Genomic DNA, 23,882 nt, shown 5'->3' with positions numbered 1-23,882 from the left:
TTCTGAGGTACTTTTACTTTACTGGAGTATTTCCTATTTTCAATACTTCTACTTCTACTCCACTACATCTCAGGGGCAAATATTGTACTTTTACTCCACTACAATTATTTGAAAACTTTAGTTACTAGTTACTTTTCAGATATAAATTATTATATCATAAAACATACATTAACCACTTCAGCCCTAATTCATACCTAGACTATTTGAAAATAGCCGATCTACAAGCTCACAACGCGCCGCGATGCGACGCGTTGTGAGCTTGTAGATCTGCTATTTTCAAACATTTTAGTACTTTTACTTTTGGTACTTTAAGTACATTTTGATACCAATACTTCTGTACTTTTACTCAAGCACATTTAGAATTCCAGACTTTTACTTGTAACAGAGTACTTCTACATTGCAGTATTGATACTTTTACTTTCAAGTTTCTTATATTTATTATATTCTTCCTTTTCTGCAATCATTATTTTCCTTATGAACTTTAAACGTGTAATTGTTATTTATACTATTGTTTTAGGGTCATTTATAACGTGCACATGGGTGGGAACATTCTCTGTATTTGTACTGGTCTTCAACTACTGTGTATATATGTCCAAATGTATGTACGTCGTCAACAAAATGTAATAAATGTATACGCACGTCGTATCCCCGTAGCACAGCCAGGTGGAAGGACATGAGCTGGAGGGGGATGACGCTCAGGATGCCCTGCAGACAGTCCACTGTCTGGGGAAGCTCGATGGTCTTATAGGCGTTCTTAGTGATCTCCACGTCGTCCTGGCAGCACAGGATGATTGGCCGCCCCTGATGGAGAAAGGAAGAGAGGGCTTACATTAGTAGTCAGTCAATCACTTCCTTCCAGTACTCATGGACAAGTCCTCCTGGCATTAACCCATTAAGACCTGAGGCCGATTCTACAAAATGTCTTCTAAATCCTAAAAATTATTTTGAAAAAAAAAACCTATGTCGCTGTCAGTGGTTCTCAAACTTTTTCACGTCAAGGACCCCCAAAATTATATGTATTTGGCCTCGGACCCCCATCTCAAAATACGTTGTTCCAGGGACCCCCCAGAAGCAAAGATTTGAGTTACAAATGTTTGCTATAATTATACATATATTCAAAGATTTGCACACATTTTCTTGATTTTTCAAAAATAGCAGATCTACAAGCTCGTAGCGCGGCACTCGGTGCCGCGCTACGAGCTTGTAGATCTGCTATTTTTGAATAGCCAAAGTGTAAAATAATGCTTTTTAGCTAGAAATCTAAAAAAGTCATTTTCAATCGACTTGTCCATGGTGACGCGTTGTCGGCTTGTAGATCTGCTATAAGGTCTGCTATACATTTGTGAAAACATTACATGATGCGCCCCCCAAGATAGGGACGCCAGGTTGAAAGTGCTTGAAAGAAATGCGGGGGTATAGAATTTGCCTCTGTATTGGGAAATGAATACACAGAAAGCACGGATATACAGTGGTGTATATCAGTGCCTCTCAGCACCCCACCTTCTCTGTATACTACACTTTTTGGCCAGAAAATAAAATATTTCACCGGAAGGAAAAATCGGGTCAATAGAAAAATTCTATTGACCATATCTGTAGAGGGCACTGTGGAGCAACCAACATTTTCTTTTCCTTCCGGTGAAATATTTTCTTTTCTGGCCAAAAAGGGTATTTTACAGAGATGTGGGGTGCTGAGAGGCTTCCCACCTCCGAGAACAGACTTTCAACAACACAAAACAGCCTTTGTTTAGGTGCGTAGCGAAATGGTTTTGTTTATTTTCGCTACTGTTGGAGCCCTCGCATGGCAGTGGAATTCCTTGTACAAGCGCAGAGCCCAGCGCCTGGCAGGGCGAGAACTCACTAACGCTCTGGACCAGGGCTACCTGTTTGGACATGGGAACCACCGTGTTGGATATAAACAGAGACAGAAAAAACGTACCGATCGGGCGGTGACTTGCTGCAGAGCGTTCTGACACTTGGTGTAGCAGGCGTCTCTCATGATGATCATGATGACCGGCATGTGTTTGTCTATGAGGGCCAGTGGGCCGTGCTTCAGTTCTCCAGCCAGGATCCCCTCGGAGTGCATGTATGTGATCTCCTTGATTTTCTGTGCAGGAAAGAAGAATCGATACATTATCCAGTTGATCTGACAGAATGGGTTTCATTTGCAACCAGTATGACGCTTGCAACCAGTGTGACGTCGTCTGTTAAGGGGTCTATAAAACCTGTTATTCTTCAAACGCAGCATTCTCTGGACTCACCAGTGCCCCCTCCAGGCAGGTTGCGTAGTTGTAGCCCCGGCCCATGACGAGCAGAGACCTCTGCTCGTACAGCTCGTCTGCTATGGCCTTGATCTTGTTATCCAGAGACAGCACCTTCTTTATCAGCTCTGCGAGAGGAGGAGGTGGACAGATGGGTGGATGTGGATGAGTCATGTGCTTTAGAGTTTTGATATTTGATGGCAGGGCGAAAGGTGTTCCTGCCATTAAACTGTGCATTGGAATGTTTGTACGGTGTTATAGGTCAGTCAATATGACCAGTGACTCAGTCGGTAAGTACATGAATCCTTTTAGACCGGGAAAGCATCTGTAAGATCTACAAGCTTTAGAAGACATTTGTAGAATCCCCCAGAAGCAAAGATTTGAGTTACAAACGTTCGCTTTGAAACATATATATTCAAAGATTTGCACAAAATTTCCATGATTTTTAAAAAAAAAATAGCTGATCTACAAGCTCATAGCGCGGCAACAGTGCCGCGCTATGAGCTTGTAGATCTGCTATTTTTTAATAGCCAAAGAAATCTAAAATGACAGAGATGCGTTCCCGGTCTTAAGGGGTTAAATAGATAGTAGACACCTCACCAGGTAGATCCCTGAGGCCGTTGATGATCTCCAATCTTCTCTTCTGGAGGGAGACTCTGTCCTCGCTCACCATCAGGCCAAACATGACGAGAGACACAAACTGACTGGTGTATGCCTGGATACCACACACACACACACACACACACACACACACACACACACACACACACGCGCACAGACACACACGCGCACACACACACGCACACGCACGCACATGCACACACGCACACATGCACACATGCACACATGCACACAAACATGGCCGTTAACTCATGTAAATGTCTTATCTTCAAACAGTGTGCACAGTATTTGACAGTATTCAAAAGACTCATATTCTATGCTACATGTATATTTGGATCTGTGTCCCTTACAGTACATGTGTGTTTGTGAGTGAGTGTGGTGGGAAGAGGGGAGGAGCGGTGTGTGTGTGTCTCTGTGTCTCTGTGTGTGCGTGCGTGCGTGCGTGCGTGTGTAGTGGTGGAAGAAGTACTGAGATTTTTTACTTAAGTAAAAGTACAAAAGTATTGGCATCAACATATACTTAAAGTACCAAAAGTAAAAGTACTCATTATGCAGAATGTCCCGTTTCACCAGTTATCATATGTCTAAAATGTATTAAAATCTTTTGAAAATAGCAGATCAATGTAATAATGTAATAATAATCAAAATCTACAAAGTAACTAGTAACCTGCAAAAGTAAAGTAATTTTTTTTTAAATAATTGTAGTGGAGTAAAAAGTACAAAATTTGCCTCTGAGAGGTAGTGGAGTAAAAAAGTAAAAGTACTGAAGATTGTAAAATACTCCAGTAAAGTAAAAGTACCTAAAAAATTTACTTAAGTACAGTACTTGAGTACAGTACATGTACTTAGTTACTTTCTTAGTGTGTGTGTGTGTGTGTGTGTGTGTGTGTGTGTGTGTGTGTGTGTGTGTGTGTGTGTGTGTGTGTGTGTGTGTGTGTGTGTGTGTGTGTGTGTGTGTGTGTGTGTGTGTGTGTGTGTGCAGTGCATGCTATACCTTGGTGCTAGCCACCCCAATCTCAGGCCCAGCGTTGATGTGGACCCCACAGTCGGTGTCTCTGGAGATGGAACTTCCGACAGTGTTGGTGATCCCCACGGTCAGAGCCCCGCGCTCCTTACAGTACCGCAGCGCCATGAGGGTGTCCGCTGTCTCACCTGGGGGACAGGAGACCAGAGAAAGATTGACAATGTAAAGTAACTAAGAACATGTACTTAAGTATTTTTTTTTGCTATTTTTACTTTAGTGGAGTATTTTAAATTATCTTATTTTAATATTTTTTTAAAAAACTTTTACTTTTACTCCACTACAATCCTTTGAAAACTAGTTACTAGTTACTTTTTAGATTTAGATTTGTATTACTAAACCTAAATTAACCACTTAAGCTCTATATATATTTCGGCTATTTGAAAACAGCCGATCTACAAGCTCACAACGCGTCGCGATGTGACGCGTTGTGAGCTTGTAGATCTGCTATTTTGTATACATTTGAAATACAAATCCTCTCCTTTCATGAAAACTTTTAATGGGACATTCTGCATAATGAGTACTTTTATTTTTGGTACTTTAAGTACATTTTGATGCCAACACTGTTGTACTTCTCCTCAAGTAAATGTAGAATTCCTGACTTTCACTTGTAACAGAGTATTTATACATTGCAGCATTGATACATTTACTCAAGTAAATATGTTTGTACTTTTTCCACCACTTGGTGTATGGTGTTGTTACCTGACTGGCTGATGAAGAAGCATACGTCGTCTCTGAACACGGGCGTGTTGCGATCCAGGAAGTCACTGGCCAGTTCTACCATGACAGGAAGCTCCGTGAGCTCCTCCAAGATCTGTCTGGTCTGAGACACAGAGGGGCAAAAGAGGGCAGAAAGAAACTGTCATGAATCTTTCTTGAACCTCATGTATTCATTCATTCGCCTGGTCCCTGGAACAAAATATTTTCAGACGGGGGTCCGTGGCCAAATACATATCATTTTGGGGGTCCTTGACATGAAAAAGTTTGAGCACCACGGATATAGCAACATACTGTTAGGATTTAGAAAAAAAATTTAGATATGTATTTGGCCCACGGACCTCCATCTCAAAAAATGTTGTTCCAGGGACCCCCAGAAGCAAAGATTTGAGTTACAAATGTTCGCTTTAAAAATATATATATTCAAAGATTTGCACACATTTTCACGATTTTTCAAAAATAGCAGATCTACAAGCTCGTAGCGCGGCACACTTTTTTTTTGCTCAAATCAAAAAGTGACACAGATGCGTTCCAGGTCTTAATGGGTTAATATCCTAGTTCATGATTGGACTACTCACAGCCACGGCGGCATGGAAGCTCGTGCCACAGCCAATCATGATGAGGCGTCTGCAACGTTTGATCTCCTTCAGATGGTCCTTCAGGCCCCCGAGCACAACTGAGGACATGAAGGGAGACACTATTAGCACACAAATCAACCCCTTAAACCCTATATTCTTAGTAAAACGAACCCGAGTTACTGTACACCAAATCTCTTTGCCGAAAATAGCAGATCTATCGGCTATTTTTGGCAAAATGTTTCCCCCCAGAATCGGCATGCTGGGGTTCAAGTCGTTGAAGCACATAAGGAAAACATAATTTTTTCAAGCCAGAGATTGCACTAGACACACACCGAATATATAGGCAGGGAATATAAGAACATTGTTTTTGTGAGTCAGGTAGAGAAGTTATTTTGGAAAAGAGCCACAGGCCTGTATTTAATAGAAAACATTTAAACGTTGCACAATTTTATAGTCCCCACCGCACGCACGCACGCACGCATGCACGTACACACGCACACGCACACGCACACACACACACACACACACACACACACACACACACACACACACACACACACACACACACACACACACACACACACACAAAGGATATCTATCTCATGTGTGTGGCTTAGTCCGTAAGGTAGCTAATATTGATTCTTGCAGGGTGCTGCTACCCACATCCTAGAAGCTAATGGGTTGGAACAGGATATGACATCATGCTGTGTAGGTCACCTGTGTCGGTGTCGAAAACAATCCGTCCTCTCATGGTGTTCACCACGGACTCAGGCTGCTCAAAGATCTCCTTCTGCATGAAGGCCTCAAAGTTACCTGCAGGAGAATAAGAAACAGACAGATGAATTTCACGTGCCCTGCTTAACTATTTACCTGAAATGAAGATGAATTTCCAGCAGATTAATAGGAGGATAGCAAGGATCTTGTGAGAAAAATTGATCAGTTCATGGTTGTCATGACATAACTACACCAGCAGATGGAGCAATTTCTCTTCTTGGAATGTGGGCAAGATGCATTTAGGAATACTATAACTGAAAGTTACCATCTGATTTTCATTAACATCTTACAATATACAGCTCTTTAATCTGTAATGCCTTCTTGCTCAGAACAAAACGGCATTATTTAACCCGAGCTAATCATGTCGCAACAAACATAAAACCATCTAATATGTTTGGATGTGGCGCAGTTGATCAGCTCCTTGGCTGTGGGTGCTCACTTAAACCCTTTAGACTTAGCAAACTGGACCTGAGTTGGCTCTGTACTCGGGCCGGTCAGGTTTTTTCATAACCCGCCCCGCCCGCCCCCGCACGGGAACCCAACCCGTCCCGCAAAAATGAATATAAATCAACGACTTGTCCCGCCCGCCACCCGCCAAAACAAAAACCCAAGCAAGTCCATTAAATTGCTTTCCAAAGATAGAGAGAGATAGGGGGACAGAGGGAGAGAGAGAGAGCGTGTGAGAGAGAGAAAGTGTGTTTTGGTGGGGTTTTTTTCTTCCGTGGGTTGACCCACTTCGCCCGCCCCGCGACAATTGCGTCGTAATCTATAGCCCGTCCGCCCGCCCCGCGGTTCAACCCGCGGGACCTGCGGGTTACGGGTCGGCCCGCTCATCACCACTACCCAGTACTTTAACTCAAGTACAAATTTGACGGAGGAACTTTTAGTCGAGTAATATTTGCCCAGGAGTATCAAAACGTTGACTCAAGTACTGGGGTTTGAGTACTTGAGTACAGTTGCCCTTTTTGTCTGACCTTTCATGATTTGTTGGAGCTCCATCTGCAGGGTCTTGATGAGCCTGACGGGGTCCTCCCCTTTCTGGCGGTTCACCCTGTGGATGGAGAGCTTTCCCCCGGTCACTATGGCAACGTCGTCATCCTCCATGTACAGCACCTTGTTGGTGTGCTCGATGATAGCGCTGCACGGACGGAAGAGCATAGGAGAGACACGCAGAGAGAAAGAAGGGATGAGTCGGTGTCAAAGGAGAGCTATATTAGGCCCATGATATTGCTGCTGCGGGGCAGAAGCCTCTCATCTCCATGTTTCTTCCTAAATTAACCCCTTCAATCCGGGAACGCAAGTGTGTCATTTTTAGATTTCTTTGGCTATTCAAAAATAGCAGATCTACAAGCTCATATGCTATGAGCTTGTAGATTTGCTATTTTTGGAAAAATCTTCTGAAAGTTTGTGCAATTTTTTTGAACATTTGTAACTCAAATCTTTGCTTCTAGGGGTCCCTGGAACAAAAGAAAAACATAATCTAATAATGTTTTCTAAATCCTAACAGTATGTCGCTATATCAGTGGTGCTCCAACTTTTCCATGTCAAGGACCCCCAAAATGATATGTATTTGGCCGCGGACCCCCATCTCAAAAAGTGTTGTTCCAGGGACCCCCAGAAGCACAGATCGGAGTTAAATATGTTCAGTATATTCCACGATTAAAAATAAATAAATAGCAGATCTACAAGATCATAGCGCGGTACTCGTGCCACGCTATGAGCTTGATGACACTTTATTCTCCCCCACACACGCACGCACACACAGTAGTTTCACCAACTAGTCAACTAGTCCACTAGTTTTCAACCTTTTTCATGCCGCGGACCCCTAAATTGATATACATTTGGCCGTGGACCCCCATTTGAAAATGTTTTGTGCCAGGGACCCCCAGAAGCAAAGATATCAGTTAATTTTCGCTTTAAAATATCCAAGCTCAGCCATGAGCTTGTATATCTGCTATTTTTGAATAGCCAAAGCTAAGTGGTTAAAAATGATTGTGACGCTATGTTAACTAATTTCGCTGGGGACCCCCTGTTACTCCCTCAAGGACCACTGGTGGTCCCCGGACCACCGGTTGAAAACCACTGAACTAGTCAACTACTATAACCACCAGTCGGCACTGTTGGCTGCAGTCAACTAGTCGTGGACAACATCATTTTGATATCCAGTATAAAACATCCTACATTGTTGTAAATACACAGTGCCAGGCTATAATTTGTGTTTATGTCTGCCGTCATGGTAACCTAGCTGCCAGGGGAAACCCGTGCCCAGTGCGGCCGGACTCTCTCGATGACAACTGGTTCTTTTGTTCTTTTTTTTTAGAATGACCAAAATTACTATTTATTTTCTTTTGACGTGTATAAACTGTTATCCTCCATAGAACAACCACGCAGTGGAATGCTTGAACATTGTGCGTTACGAAATACAATTGTCATTGTTACACAGAACTGTAAAAGACGACTAGTAGTCCACCAGTCAACTACTATGAAACTCATGCCAGCTGGTAAATATCAGTAGTTGTGAAGTGCCTAACATGCGCACGCGCGCGCACACACACACACACACACACACACACACACACACACACACACACACACACACACACACACACACACACACACACACACACACACACACACACACACACACACACACGACCAGTTGGCCTCTCACCTGGCATCGGAAGCGAAGTAGTACTCTACGGCTTTGCCACCCCCTACTGCGTCAGGGCGGTTATGGATGTTTTTCTCTTGGACGCCTTCTTTGAAGAGAGCTGCAGAGTCAGAGGTCAAGACACTTGGGGTCATCCACTGAAATTCATGCCTGATTTATATTTCGGTCGCACGGCGTGTCGCGCACCAAAAATAGCCGATCTAAAAAGTTCACAACGTGGTCGGGTCGCGACGCATAGTGAGCTTGTAGATCTGCGATTTTTAGTGAGCGACACTGACACGCGACTAAGTACATCACAGTGTGCCAACTCAATCGAGACGTGCAATTTACTTGAATTATTTCAGATGTACTAGTGATCTGGGCTGCTGCAAGTGTGAAAGAGCTTCTAAGATTTACAAAAACTCAAGACATGAGAAAGTGAGATTACCGCAACCTCAGGCAAATCTAGGAGAAATGTATCAGATTGCTTTAAAGATAGTCAGTGGGGGAGAGAAGTGGGAACTGGTGTGACTGGAAATTGCCCTGTAGGGATCATTTCACCATGTTCATCAAGGAAGTCATTGTTAATGATCGGTGACGGTGGAGAAAACGGTTATTGGTATTGATTAATTGATTCCTTCAAAAGTTTTTTTTTTTATCACCAGTGGTGATAATGAAGTCACGCCCTGTAACAGTACCCTGCAGTCATGGAGGGATAACTATAACAGACCAAAGGCCCTGACCACAGTTCAGTTTCTGGCTTCCTGGCCTTCCTACAAGGAAGTGTAACCAAATAATTCTACAATGTGTCACTTTTATGCTGGGAAGGCCTTGTAAAGTATTGTGCATCATTTACAAGTAGGTCCAGGAAAGAATTGAGGGGATTTTAGACTTTGGAATGAAAACCTCTTTTAAACATAAAAGAGCCCTACCCATTCTAGTCAGGCCAAAACCCCACAACTACAACACCCTTCTCTTTCAAAACAATCTGGAGCACATGGATCATCTTAAAAACGTTTAATATGTGCAAAGAAACGTACTCCGAAGAAGATACTCTGCTGTCGAAGCATCAGTACCTCTCTAAGCACTGATTAAAGGTTTTTGAGGTGATCTGTGCGCTCCAGCTTTTTACTTATCCTTATAATAGGTTTTAATGTGTGAACGCTCTGGAAGTTTCTACCCTTTTATTTTCATTCACTCATCCCTCTCTCTTGCTGGGCCTTGGACTTTAGCCTGGGCCGACAGCAGTCAGGCAGATCTGAGCAGAGCAGAACCATAAATCTTGTGCAAACAGATAAAGTAAAGATACACGCAACATACAGTCTGTACCCTGAAGAGATGTTGTCTTTTGTGCAAAAGAACACAAACAAAACACAAAGCCGTGTTGAAAACCAAACATGAATCCTACAAATTAATGTTCACTTTGTGGTCAGCATCCTTGAAATGATCCTAGAGAAGCCTGGAGGCTCAAATTCTAGCCTAAACCACAGTTGTGGACGATGGCTGGGAGCAACATTCTTTGCAAGAAGGATTTGAACGAGTTTCCATAAGCATGCAACCACAACCCAGGGAAGTTCTGCACAGAGTGCCCTTGAAATAAGAGGAGAAACTTCATTCTAAGGCAAATCAGGGTCATAAATATGGCATGGACAACAGATTAATCGTATCTGAGAAAAGCTGATTGGATAGACACATGATGTTAATATGATGTTAGGTTAGGTTAGGTTAGGTTAGGTTAGGTTAGGTTAGGTTAGGTTAGATTGAAGCATCCATTTAGAAAAGCAAGAGAGTACTGTAGCTTTGACCAATCAACATTTGATTAGGAAGACTATAGGATAATTCTAAAAGATCACTGATTCAAGGAATGAGGCCTCTGAAGCTCTGGGATTGTATTAAGAATAAAGCTACATAAAAGGTAGAGTGAGTGATATTTTTTTTGTTAAAACAAAAATAATCTTTTGTTGCTCTAAAGCTCTGTTTGTTCAGTAACAGGGTCTCCCCATCACTCCATCTCTTAGTAAAACTGAAAATAACTTTTCAGGTGGGTTGCCAATTTCAGCTTCAATTTGATAGTGTTCTAGTACCAATTGTGTCTGCTAATTTATGTGTTTCATCACTTCCAATTTCACTTATTTAGTCTGTATACTGTATGAGTTCTCTCTTCTGATTGGATACAATTGGTATCCCGACCTCAAAATGCCTTTTCTGTTTACTGAAGAAGTGGAGAGACAGGGAGATCGATGTTACCGAAGAAACATTCTACAACAGATTGCTATCAGAATATAAAGCTATTTAACATTTATTTTAACAAAAGAAAATCACTTACTGCACCTTTAAAGCTGCAATCAAGAACTTAGTCTAATGATTTTGTATTTATTTTAATCAGGCTGTATGGTAGGGTATGTAAAACATTACAGCTAGCACATCTGTATGGTAGAGTATGTGAAACATTATAGCTAGCACATCTGTATGGTAGAGTATGTGAAACATTATAGCTAGCACATCTGCAGTTAGAACTGTAGACCCCGGTGTCAGATAGGACACCTACTGGTTGACAAGTAGTACTGCCTGAAGCTTATAGCGCAATATCTCCCCCCCACCAAGCAGGGATGCCTTATTGGAAGAGTGGTTAGAAATATCCACGTTCAAATCCCAGGTAGCACGTGGAAGTTGTGGATTGCAGCTTTAATTAGTACAAAGCAATACACCTTTGACATGAGATTTGATGTTTTTAAATGTGTGTTGCTGTTAGAAGATTGAGTGATCTTTAAACAAATAAATAAATACAAATATATATTATGTTCAGAAGCCTCATTCACCAGAGATTTGCTTTAATAAATATCTCTACTGGGGAGGACCACCTGTGGGCTCTGTGGACCCCGGGGCCTCTGCCCCCTGTGGGGTGCCTGGGTTGTCCCTCAAGACTGAGTAGTATGGTGCTACAGAAAGACAGACAAGACAGGCAGACAAAAAATACAATAGCTTATCAATGTACAGATTATGGTTGAGCTACTGTAAAATATTGGAATATCCAGATACAGCTCAGAGAGACACGCAGATATGAGGAGATTAGCTGTGGGGGACAAGATTCTATTGGTTAGTAGTGAGTAAGATGTGTGAGTCAAGACAGTTTGCCGATGCAAGGCTGAGTACTCTGGGCAAACGTGATCACATTCAACGAATCCTCGAGTCATCGATCACACAACGTATCAGCTTCTCCATCATCATGTCGATGTGTGATTCACTCCAACCCATTACGACGGGGAAAGCATTCGAGTCATTTTAGATTTGAACCACTTTAAACCATGTTTTATACTTTGGCTGTTCAAAAAATAGCAGATATACCAGCTCACAGACCTTGTAGATCTGCTATTTTTGAAAAATCTTGAAGATCTGTGAGAATCTTTGTATATATTTTTTTCATTTGAGCTAAAAAAAAAGCATTATTTTACACTTTGGATATTCAAAAATAGCAGATATACAAGCTCATAGCGCGGGTGCCGTGCTATGAGCTTGTAGATCTGCTATTTTTGAAAAATCTTGAAAATGCGTGCACATCTTTGAATATATATTGTTTAAAGTGACTTTTTTTTACTTTATTCTTTGCTTCTGGGGGTCCCTGGAACAAAATATTTTTAGATGGGGGGGTCCGCGGCCAAATACATATAATCTTGCGGGTCCTTGACATGAAAAAGTTGATAACCACTGATATAGCAACATACGTTTTTCAGAAAACGGCCTCAGGTCTTACTTGGTTCATTTCTAATTCATAACTCTGTCGCACAAAAGGTGTCACTTGCCGACCAGAACTGATCTTCAACGTAACAATGCATCCACTGACTGACTGACTGGAAAACTGGGTGAGACTTTCTGGCACAGTTCTAAATAGGTGGAATCATACTTAACCCATTGAGGCCTGAGGTTCCGAATCTGCAAAATGTCTTCTAAAACGGTGAATATATATATTCTACAAATGTCTAGACGGTTTTCTGAAAAACGTATGTTTCTATATCAGTGGTTTTCAAACTTCAAGGACCCCCAAAATGATATGAATTTGGCCGCGGACCCCCATCTCAAAATATTTTGTTCCAGGGACCCCCAGAAGCAAAGATTTGAGTTAATGTTTGCTTTAAAAGAATATATATATTCAAAGATTTGCACGCATTTTTTCACGATTTTTCAAAAATAGCAGATCTACAAGCTCGTAGCGCTATGAGCTTGTAGATCTGCTATTTCTGAATAGCCAAAGTGTAAAATAATGATTTTTAGCTCAAATGAAAAAGTGACACAGATGCGTTCCAGGTCTTAATAGGTTAAAAGACAGGGACTACTTCCACCACAAAAGAATGGCAGACAGGGTTCCCCAAGGCTCCATTCTGGGGCCTCCTCTGCTCAATATCTATTCCATTCTCCCACTGGCTAAGATTATGGAAAACAATAAAATATGTTAAATAATGATTATATAGATGACACACACATTTACATAATGATATCACCAGGAGACTATGCAGTTTATCCAGGACACTGCTGCTGGAGTCCTGACTAATACCAAAGTGGATCGTATCACTCTAGTTCTCAGATCTTTACACAGGCTTTCTGTCTGTCAAAATAATTGATTTGAAAATACTGCTCTTGGTTTATAAAGCACTGAATGGTTTAGGGCCAAAATACATTTCTCATCTTCTGCTACATTATGACCGTGGCGTCCAGACCTCTCAGGTCATCTGAGAGTCATCTAACCAGAGTGGAGAAGCAACGTTCGTTTTTTATGCAACACAGCTCTCCAACAAACTCCCAGAAAATTGCAGGTCTGCTCCAAACCTCAGTTATTTTGAATCAAAGCTTTCTGCCGTTGTTTTTTTCTTCTGCACTGTCATTTTATTATCTTACATTTCTGCCTATTTTTCCTTTATGAATGTGTTTCTTTGTCTTAATGCTATTAATGTTTTTTTGTAATGCACTTGCCTCATGTACTTGCCTTGTTGTTGAAATGTGCTATACAAATAAACTTCTGTTTTGTCTGTTCTTTTCGGCAAGTGACACCGTCGAGATGGAGTATAAATTGAGCTGAAGGCTAAATGAAGTAGCATGTTTACACTTGTACTATGACAGACAATAATCTAGCCTGCAGTAGTGCTAGTGCTAGTGTGTGTGTGTGTGTGTGTGTGTGTGTGTGTGTGTGTGTGTGTGTGTGTGTGTGTGTGTGTGTGTGTGTGTGTGTGTGTGTGTGTGTGTGTGTGTGTGTGTGTGTGTGTGTGTGTGTGTGTGTGTGTGTGTGTGTGTGTGTGTGTGGAAGAGAGCGACAGAGACTTGTGCGCAGTGTAAGTGGATAATGTCAGTTATAGAGGAACAGTGCTCACCACTGTTGTACTGGATGGGGATGTGTTCTGCAGACAGCTCGTACTCGCTCCGCACGCCAATGAGCAACGGACTTCCTCTCCTAGAGGAGGATGGAGAGAGAGAGAGAGATAGAGAGAGAGAGGAGGGATGATAGAACAGCGAAAGATTGGGTGACACAGGATATGAGATCATTTCGCCTTTGGAAATATCTGCACACTATCCCACATACAGTACACACAGTACACACACGACCGCACGCACGCACGCACGCACGCACGCACGCACGCACGCACGCACGCACGCACGCACGCACGCACGCACGCACGCACGCACGCACGCACGCACGCACGCACGCACGCACGCACGCACGCACGCACAAAATACACATATGACTCTTATAGAATGATGTAATGAGTGCTGTTCTCAAGAGGAACCTGATATCAGCCGTTGAAGGCCCTCTCCCATCCCTGGAGTATACAGATTGACCTCCATTGTGTTCTAGTCAACAATAGTGAGCTTCCAGAGCTTTCTTCACTTCTCCTTTCTATAACTTTATTCTCTAGCTTTCCAGCAGGAGGTCACATTTCCTCTCACTTATTCTAAACGCCAGGGGGGCCAATTGGAAGAAGAAAAAAAGAAAGAAAAGAAAGAAAGACAAAAAGAAAGAAAGAAAAAAGAAACATCATACAAATATACAAATGTCTAAATTCAAATTCAATTCATAAGCTTATTGTTGTCATGCAGTTTAACCACTTTCAACCTGGCATGTGGTAAACATTTTGACCATGTCATTACTGTCAAAGAAATTCAAAGACTTTTTAAAGTAAATTTTTTTTTTTTTAAGAATGAGAGCTTGTAGATTGGCTATTTTGTTTTTTCCTTTTTTATGCCATTTTGTAATAGGGGGGCCGCGGCCAGAGGTTATAGCTATTTGGGGGTCATTGGCATTGAAAGGTTTGGGGACCCCTGCTCTACTCCTGCTCTGAAAACTGTGTGAGTCTTCCTTCCTGTGGGCGTGGCATGGATTGAGGGGTTTGTTCACCACCAACTTCCTGACTTACGTTTCCCGTATGATGACACTATCTTACCGTCAGAATTCACAAAGGCTGTCTATCAATGCCCTACAATGCAGCCGAGCCTCGGGCTCCATGATTTTATTAATATATATTTTTTTTATAATATTTTTTTTAAATTCTGTTCTGTCTGAATGTGTATTTATCTATTAACACATCGGGTGCCAAACACGGTCTGAACCGTGTTTGCGCAGAGTAGCGGTCCGGTGCCGAACACGGTCCAGACCGTGAAATATGTCTTTTTGTTTTTTTCGTTTTTCTCCACACGGGCGGGGCTAGAGCAGCTCTGGGAGTACCCATTGTGATCTTGAGAAGGATAGGCCAGATAGATCACCGGAAACAAAAACATGGCTCCCATCCACTTCCTGTCTATTTCCTTCTTTAAAACACCTATATCTCCGAATCTGTTTCCGGTGGGGAAAACCGGTCATGCGCGATGCGCGATCCCCCCCCATTGTAACTCGCGAGTGAAATGTTATCGTTCCAGGCTGTAGCCAGGGTCATCGCGCAACATGAATGGATGTTTTTTTTTACATGGATTTGCTCCTCGTGGAGTCTAGAGCCTTAAACAGCAAAACGCAGTCAATGGGGAGAATGCTGGCACCCAACGTAAGTTGTTATGAAAAAATGCTGGCACCCAATGTGTTAAGAACATGGCGCTGACTGACTGGCGTTAACTTGCACTGTGCTGCTCACGCTCAGGGCTCAGGCAGCAGAGTGAGAGAGAGTAAAAAAAAAACGTGTTACGAGCGTTCCGGTGGTAACCAGAACGCTCGCCCCAAAACACACTCGCCCCCATTCATTTCATGGACAGAGGCCGTCGGATTAGACCTGGGGCGAGTGTGTTTTGGGACGAGCGTTTCTTGTATTCCATTCCAGCCACCATGACATGTGCCATGTGATTTCATTCACGGCTTGTTTACAAAGTCGAATTTGGGGAAACAAAATAATTAGGAGCTCAAAAACATAATGAGAGGATACAAGAGATATCTGTGCAACAGATGCAAAGTGTGCATATTTAAGCAAGAATTTTAAAATGTGGTATGTGGTGGCACTGTATTTTAATGACGTGGCGCGCACGCCGCTTAACACCTACAACAGGTCATACTGTATCCAGTATTTTCCACACACACACATACATAATGCATCCATTCTACATAATACTACTCCACCGAATTAACCAAATTAAAGTAACAAAAACCCGAAATAAAAGGGAACAAAACCGCAAAAAAACGATTTTCGCGCGAGCATGCGTGCCAGGGGGGCCTAAACATTTTTGCATGACAAATTGTAGATCAGCGCCCTCACACGATTAAACGTTTATAAAGTAAATAGCCGACTCTCACGTGTAATGAAGAGAATAAGAAGTTTGTTTACAGTTTAACCTCACGATTCCTAATAAAACTTGGAATGGATATTATTGTTACGTCCCCGTCTAGGGGAAAAAGAGATGCAACATAAAGTGGGATATATTTACACAAACTTAAATAGACTTTAACGCGTGTGTGCGGGCAGGGGTGATGGCCTCCATAAGATAAATCATAAGCATGATACGTTTGACATTTCAAATCCGTTTCAATATGCAAATAACTCGACCTGTATTGTTAGAAGGATGCATTCCAGATAATTTAAGTGCTGCATTCATCGATAGGTATGTGCAGAAACCGGTTTATTCGTTTCATGATAAAGCAAAGTAGAACATGACGCAAACATGCACATGCAACGGCCACGTGCCATGTGAATGGCAACGACGTGCCATACAGCACGTTAAGTTAGATTTCTTTGATAAGACTTTCAGAGGAGATAATAAAACACCTTTCTATCTACTCAGATAACGCCCAATACAAATTCATTCATATTAATATATCATAGTTTTGTTTTAAATGTTCTGGCCTTGACGATCATGCAGTCTTATGCAAACCTTAAAATGTAAATTAGATAGCATTTTATTTAGACAGATGCCAGGTCATTGTTGTTCAATGTACATATTTATTTTATTTTTTTATATTATTATAATGTTTAGACTGATGATAGGTTATTTTATTGGTTTATCTATGATCCTAGATTACTGAGGCACTACACTATGCATTTGATGTATTACCTCGAGTTTATTGCTTACTGTAAATCACTTCGCTAAATGCCAAAATTGTAAATTGTAATTTGGCTTTTGTAATTTACACAGTGTCCTAGTTATTTGATATGTTTGACATTTCAAATCCGTTTCAATATGCAAATAACTCAACCTGTATTGTTAGAAGGATGCATTCCAGAGAATTCGGTCGAGTGAGGCAGAGAAATGCAGACGATGCATTGCATTGTTGCACAGAGGTGTGTGAGCAAGTCAAGGATTTAACTGATTTAAATCAGCACAGTGTAAGTACAGTGTAAGTTAACGTCAGTCAGCGCCGTCAGCGCCATCTTCATAATAGATAACACATTCAGAACAGAAAATGTTAAAAAAAAAAAAAAATCATATATTTTTTTCCCCTCTGGTTTTTCCGGGCTTTCGGGCCTAACATGATGGTAATAGTCGGGTTCGGGCCGAGCCTCGGGCCGGCACAGTCGGGCCCAGTTAGGGCCGAGCCTTAATTTTCAGGCCCGTTGAGAACTCTACAAAGAATAGGCTTACGTACTTGGAAGCCTGCAAGTTAACTTGGGATAACAACATATTATGATATGTTCATGCTTGTGAGAATACACCAACCAAAACAATACAAACAAGATTCCTTCGCCCTGCTGGTCATGTACTTGTAAATCTTGATAACGTCTGTGGTAATGACCAGTCTGTGGTAATGACCGGCACCACGCTTTCTATTTGATGTATTTTCTTTTATCATGAAGTGCTACATTAGTGGTCTGCATAGTTGTGGTTATATCCATGTTTCACACACAAACAATTCAACTACTTTCTTTGGATGGAAAAAAAGAAGAATTTCATAGGTGCTGTGGTCGAATACTTTTTTGGGAGTAGTAGTCGACTTCTAAAATTAATTAACCCTTTAAGACCGGGAACGCATCTCTGTCATTTTAGATTTCTTTGGCTATTCAAAAATAGCAGATCTACAAGCTCATAGCGTGGCACCGGAAAAAAATGAAAATTTTGTTTTAAAGCTGTCACAGTCACAGACTGTGCCTGTCCAAGTGTTGTATTTCTATGTTCTGGTTCTATGTTGTCTTCCCCAGCTGTATCTCATGTGTAATCAGCCCTCATGTGTATATTAGTCTCGTTCCCCAGTCAGCGCTTGTCGGATCATTGCTTGTGTCACATCGTCTGTCTGTTTGTCAGACTGTAATAAAATCCCAATCATGGGTTTTGGAACACTACTCTGCCAGGCTGTCTGCATTTGGGTCCTCACCACACCACCGGATCGTGACAAAAGCGAACATTTTTAACTCCGATCTGTGCTTCTGGGGGTCCCTGGAACAATATATTTTGAGATGGAGGTCCACCGCCAAATACTTATCATTTTGCGGGTCCTTGACATGGAAAAGTCGGAGCACCACTGATGTAGCAACATACGTTTTTTTCCAAAAACTTGGTGACAAGTTTTAGATTTTTGCATGCTGTTAGGTATGGGCATAAGGTTTTCAAAAACCATCGGAAGCAAGTTGGGATCACCCCCTAATGTTTTTGTATGTTATTTAGCATACCCAATAGTAACAGAATCCATTGAAAAATCTCTTCCATCAATTATTTGGGGTTTCAACCATACCTATCTAATATTGGATTCATTGGAAACAGACCACTAGGGGGCGATCCCAACTTGCATCCGATGGTTTTTGAAAACCTTATGCCCATACCTAACACCATGCCAAAAATCAAAAACTTGTCACCAAGTGCACGATTCTTCTGAATTCCCTACGGGCTAGGAGAGACTCCACTCTGTGTGCACTATGTGGGCTTCGCTCAATGGCTGATGAGAAGGTGAAGGAGGAGACAGGTGTGACAGGGCGAGTCGTGCAAAGAGGGTAGGAGGCGAAGGCCTTAAAATAGATCAAGGCTTCACATACCGTTCTAGTGCAAACAGCCATTAAGAAATGCTCTGAAAGACATGTTACTTATTAAGAGTGAGACTCTTTAGGAATGAGGAGCGGACCTCTCAGGGCTTGAGCTCTTGTTTTCCTTCTCTTCTTGACACCGTCCTTCTTTTCTCTGGGGCTTGGCCCCATTGACGTAAAGCTGCTGTTTTTTTTTTAAGGGTGTGGAGCGTGAAAACAGAAACATGTGGCCTCCGACGCAACTGACACGAGGGAGAGATAAGAAAAGAAGAGAGGGATAGAAATCAAAGAAATGAGAGTGAGAGTGAGAGTGAGACATGGTCAGAAAACAAAGAAAGACAGAGAAAAACTGAACGAATGAGAGAATTGGAGTAAACTTAAAGAAGGGAACAAGGGAATCTTAAGTGCTCTCTCTCCCTCCCTCCATACTTTCCAGGGGGAGGGAGAGAGAGACTTCAGCATCACTGGATAATTCCTAACATCTCTCCACCCAACACAGCAACCACAAAACCTTATTTAGTCTCTCTATCATAATAAGAATACTTGATAGTCATTGTACAGCAGTACAATGGAAACGTATAGCAATGGTCAGGGCTGGGCTATTTGATGTAGAAAAAGAAGAGGAAGAGGAGAAAGATGAAAAACAGGAAAAGGAGGAATCAAAATGATCATTGAACCTTGAAGTCAAGAGTGGCTAATTCACACAGCTCAGTGTCTGAATAGGCATACGATGTTCATTCTCTAGCATAGGTGCCCAGCCCCTAATTACAACAACAGCCGTACTGTAATTAAAACACAATAATGACTCACAGTCAAGGTGTCATAAAGTCGTACGGCGCTGCACAACTCATCTGGCAAAGCCCTGCCTGAAGATCCAAGGCTAGCAAAGTTTGTGTCTGTCTTCTTTTAAATCACTTCTACAATTTTCACTTCAGAGGGGATTGTGGGGTGCAGTCTAGACGCACAGCCTTAGCGTAAAATTCCTTTTCGGTTCAAGGAAGATTTTGACAGCAAATTTTGATTTAGTTTAGTTTAGTCTTTTGAATAAAATTCCATTTAGTTTTAGTCATATTTTAGTCATCTGAAACGTTATAGTTTTTGTCTAGTTTCAGTCGACTTAATATCGTAAGATTTTAGTCGACTAAAATGTATTTTGGCGGTGCCTTGATGGCGTCGTAATGGCTGATTTTACACTTAGTTGCACGCTGAAAGTAGCCGATCTACAAGCTCACAACGCGTTGCAGCGCTTTATTAACAAGCGTATTAACAGTACAGGCTGTACAGTCAGAGGCTATGCTCAAAGGATAACACAAAAAGCCCCAGGGGCTTGTTTACATTGTGGTCCATTGAACTCAATTAATCAGTAATACATACAAGGCAGACAATACAATACAAATACAAATACACTACAAAACATATTGGAATAAAGCGCAGTAGAATCATAAGGTATATTTACAGAGAAAGGAGGGGCGGGGGCGGGGTCAGAGGATTCTACTATCACGGTGTTCAAGGATTAACCCATTAACTGCCAGAGGTATTTTTCATATTTTTTTAGCCAGTGCCAGAGTTTTTCATTGAAAAGAAAAAGTACTCAGGAGCCGAGATACAGAATTTTTAAGTTTTAAGTTAACAAGGAATTATTTTTTTTTAGTTCACGTAGATCTACGCGATTGGCACGTGGCGGCTTTAAATAGGTTCGCGTAGATCTACATGATTGGCAGTGAATCAGTACTCATAGATTAAACTACGTTCACTTTGATTTGGACGACAGGAATTCAAGGCCTCTTCATAGAGTTTTATTGTATCTTATTATTGCCTCTCTAGTATCCATGCTTATCTGCATTCCTACCCTTTCTTTATTTCATAGCGTCTATTTGTTTTATCTTCTTATTGCCTCTCTTTTCTTTGTGCTTATATCCATTCATGCCTTTTCTTTATGCCTTCTATTTTCCTTCATTTGATGTCTTTAAATGTTTTACTTTTACTATGTTTAAGTAGTAAAAAGGATGTTGTTGTGTATACATTATTATATCTTAAAACATACATTAACAACTTTAGCCCTGTTTCATACATAGGCTATTTGAAAATAGCTATTTTCAAACATTTTAGTACTTTTACTTTTGGTACTTTAAGTATATTTTGATGCCAATACTTTTGTACTTTTATCCAAGTAACATTTTGAACACAGGCCTTTTACTTGTAACAGAGTATTTTTATATTGTGGTATCGGCACTTTTACATAAGTAAAATATCTGAGTACTTCGTCCACCACTGGTAGCGGAGTGGGCAGCAGATCTCTACAGTTACACTAGAGTACCGCCTGTTCCTTTGACTCCCTCCTGGGGAAAGTACTGAGAAAGTTCACAGTTTGGCTGCAGGTGAACCTGGGTCCCCAGTGGCCTGATTCAACATGCAGTTTGCACCGACCGGAAACAGTTATCATAAACCGCTTCTAACGAGAGAGCGAGAGAGGAGACAAGCTGCTCTGCTCTCCCTCTATATTCATCTATTCCCTCTACCTTACTCAAGCGCCAAAAAAAGGCATCAAGGTCAACTAAAGTGATGAGAAGTGATTAACTGAGCTGGGTGTTGGTGGTTGGGGCATTTCCCCAGGCTGAAACAGGAAACTCTCTAGTCCCTCCAATAATGAGTGTCAGAGAGGCAGGCGGAGGGCCAGCAGCCCAGAGGTCTGCCTGCTGCAGAGAGGCCCAGGAGAGAGAAGGGGAACCTGGATTGAACCTCTCTCCTCTGCTGCCTCTATATATGCTTGGCTCTTACCGTAATCTACTGATAACGGTGGCATTTACAAGGAGGCAACCAGATGGGATGCACACACGCACGCACGCTCGCGCGCGCACACACACACACACACACACACACACACACACACACACACACACACACACACACACACACACACACACACACACACACACACACACACACACGCACGCACGCACGCACGCACGCACGCACGCACGCACGCACGCACGCACGCACGCACGCACGCACGCACGCACGCACGCACGCACGCACGCACGCACGCACACACACACGCGCGCACACACACGCAGTAGCCACGTGTGCACACTTTACACACCGCGCGTCACACACATGTAAAGGCCTGCACACTCCCACCCATTACTGTAAGTGTCGCAAGTTACAGCGTCAGAGTCGTAATACGTGACACATGTAATAAATGTTAGATAACCCACATAAAGTGAATCAGCTCTTGGAATCATACTTGTTATTGCCTTATAGTAGTAATAACAGAAATGACTCATTTCCAGCGGGTCTGGGTGACTGCAGTGGACATGTGTTTCGACTTAATGTTTTCATGATGTAAAGTGAAAACTCTGAAGAAAGTGTGTGTGTGTGTATGTACGTGTAGGTGTGTGTGTGTGTGTGTGTGTGTGTGTGTGTGTGTGTGTGTGTGTGTGTGTGTGTGTGTGTGTGTGTGTGTGTGTGTGTGTGTGTGTGTCTGTGTGTGTGTGTGTGTGTGTGTGTGTGTGCGCGTGCGTGCGTGCGTGCGTGCGTGCGTGCGTGTGTGTGTTTGTGTGTTTATATATGTTCGTACTAACCTGGTGGCCACTGCTTCTCCAGGGAAATGCCGGCTTTTAAAAACCAGAGCAAAGGCCCCCTCCTGAGACAGAAAACACATAGTTTACATTAGCATGATGAAAGACTGGAATTATACCACCAAACTATGATGCACAGCAGACTGCACTGCAGCCACGGAAGAACAGGCGAAACAATAAGATATATACAGGAAAGAACGAAATTCAATGCTAATCGTAGCTTAGTGGTTTTGGGTAACTTTAAACAGTAAGGTTTAACACTTCCCCACTGCTTTGCATACAAACACTTCCTCTGTGGACCATCCTCGTGGGGGTTGGTGGTCATGGTGGGGGTCTGGGAGGGGGTCAGTGGGGAGGTTGGGGGGGTGTTGTACGGCTGGCGGGGGCTGGCTAACAGAAATAAGACCCCTATTGTATAACATCAGCTCTGTTTCGAAAGCACTGGCTGCGCTCGCCCAGGGTGGTTAGGAGAAGAGAGACAGAGAGACAGAGAGAGAGAGAGAGAGAGAGAGAGAGAGAGAGAGAGAGAGACAGACAGACAGACAGACAGACAGACAGACAGACAGACAGACAGACAGACAGACAGACAGACAGACAGACAGACAGACAGACAGACAGACAGACAGACAGACAGACAGACAGACAGACAGACAGACAGAGAGGTAAGAAGGAGTGATGTGGTCTTTAGGCTGTAGGGGGTCTAACTGTCTGGTTCCTATTAGTCCAAACCCAGAAACGTTGCTCTGTTTTCTCCTTTCTTCTGAAGAGGGCAGACATTTGAGGCCTGGGAACAAACTACAGCCCAAATCCATGAAGTTCTGGGACATGACACTCGTCAACTGATGGGTGAGGGGACTCCAGACAGGAAGCATCTCTGTCTTACCCTACAAATCAGGTTCAGTGAGCGATGAAGTCATGAATATTTGTCTTGTTCGACAGTTGCCATTGAAATTGTACTGGGGTAGGGTCAGGGGCACCGATTTATGTCCACGCTTCTGGGTGCGCAACGGACACGTGCGCAGAATTTTCGGTTATTTTCTGGGTTTGTTACCTTTTTGGGGGGGTTTTGTTTTTTTCTTTTTTTGTGATGAGTTTGTGATGGGTGCTCTTCATTTCCCCTGGGTGCTTTAGCCCCGAGGCACCCACAGTATCGACGCCCTTGGATAGGGTTAATTGGGCACAATGAAACCTGTTGGTCCTCATTCAAAGATACTGTACAATCCTGTTTTCTGTGGTTATTTGGAATGAATCAGACTGGTTTGACTGGTTGTGT

The 23,882-nt window shown here is 42.4% G+C and overlaps 1 protein-coding gene across 2 annotated transcripts in view; it reads right to left on the bottom strand.

The window, feature by feature from the left end:
- gfpt2 (glutamine-fructose-6-phosphate transaminase 2) overlaps positions 1–23,882 on the bottom strand; it is a 37,607-nt gene that overhangs the window by 2,005 nt on the left and 11,720 nt on the right. The window contains exons 8-20 of one of the 2 annotated variants that reach the window (XM_080416398.1): positions 22,613–22,674; positions 13,980–14,059; positions 11,481–11,558; positions 8,641–8,740; positions 6,944–7,107; positions 5,913–6,008; positions 5,196–5,293; positions 4,603–4,723; positions 3,874–4,031; positions 2,859–2,973; positions 2,259–2,386; positions 1,937–2,104; positions 640–801 (exon numbers count right to left, since the gene is read on the bottom strand). In XM_080416398.1, the coding sequence (XP_080272524.1) occupies positions 640–801; positions 1,937–2,104; positions 2,259–2,386; positions 2,859–2,973; positions 3,874–4,031; positions 4,603–4,723; positions 5,196–5,293; positions 5,913–6,008; positions 6,944–7,107; positions 8,641–8,740; positions 11,481–11,558; positions 13,980–14,059; positions 22,613–22,674 (1,530 nt within the window). The remainder of the gene's footprint in view (positions 1–639; positions 802–1,936; positions 2,105–2,258; positions 2,387–2,858; positions 2,974–3,873; positions 4,032–4,602; positions 4,724–5,195; positions 5,294–5,912; positions 6,009–6,943; positions 7,108–8,640; positions 8,741–11,480; positions 11,559–13,979; positions 14,060–22,612; positions 22,675–23,882) is intronic. The other variant, XM_080416399.1, reaches the window with a different exon arrangement.

This window comes from Gymnoscopelus braueri (genome assembly GCF_963280865.1).
Source record: "Gymnoscopelus braueri genome assembly, chromosome: 20".
Lineage (NCBI taxonomy): Eukaryota > Metazoa > Chordata > Actinopteri > Myctophiformes > Myctophidae > Gymnoscopelus > Gymnoscopelus braueri.
Note: the sequence above shows the minus strand (reverse complement) of the source record. Positions and strands in the feature narration are given on the sequence as shown.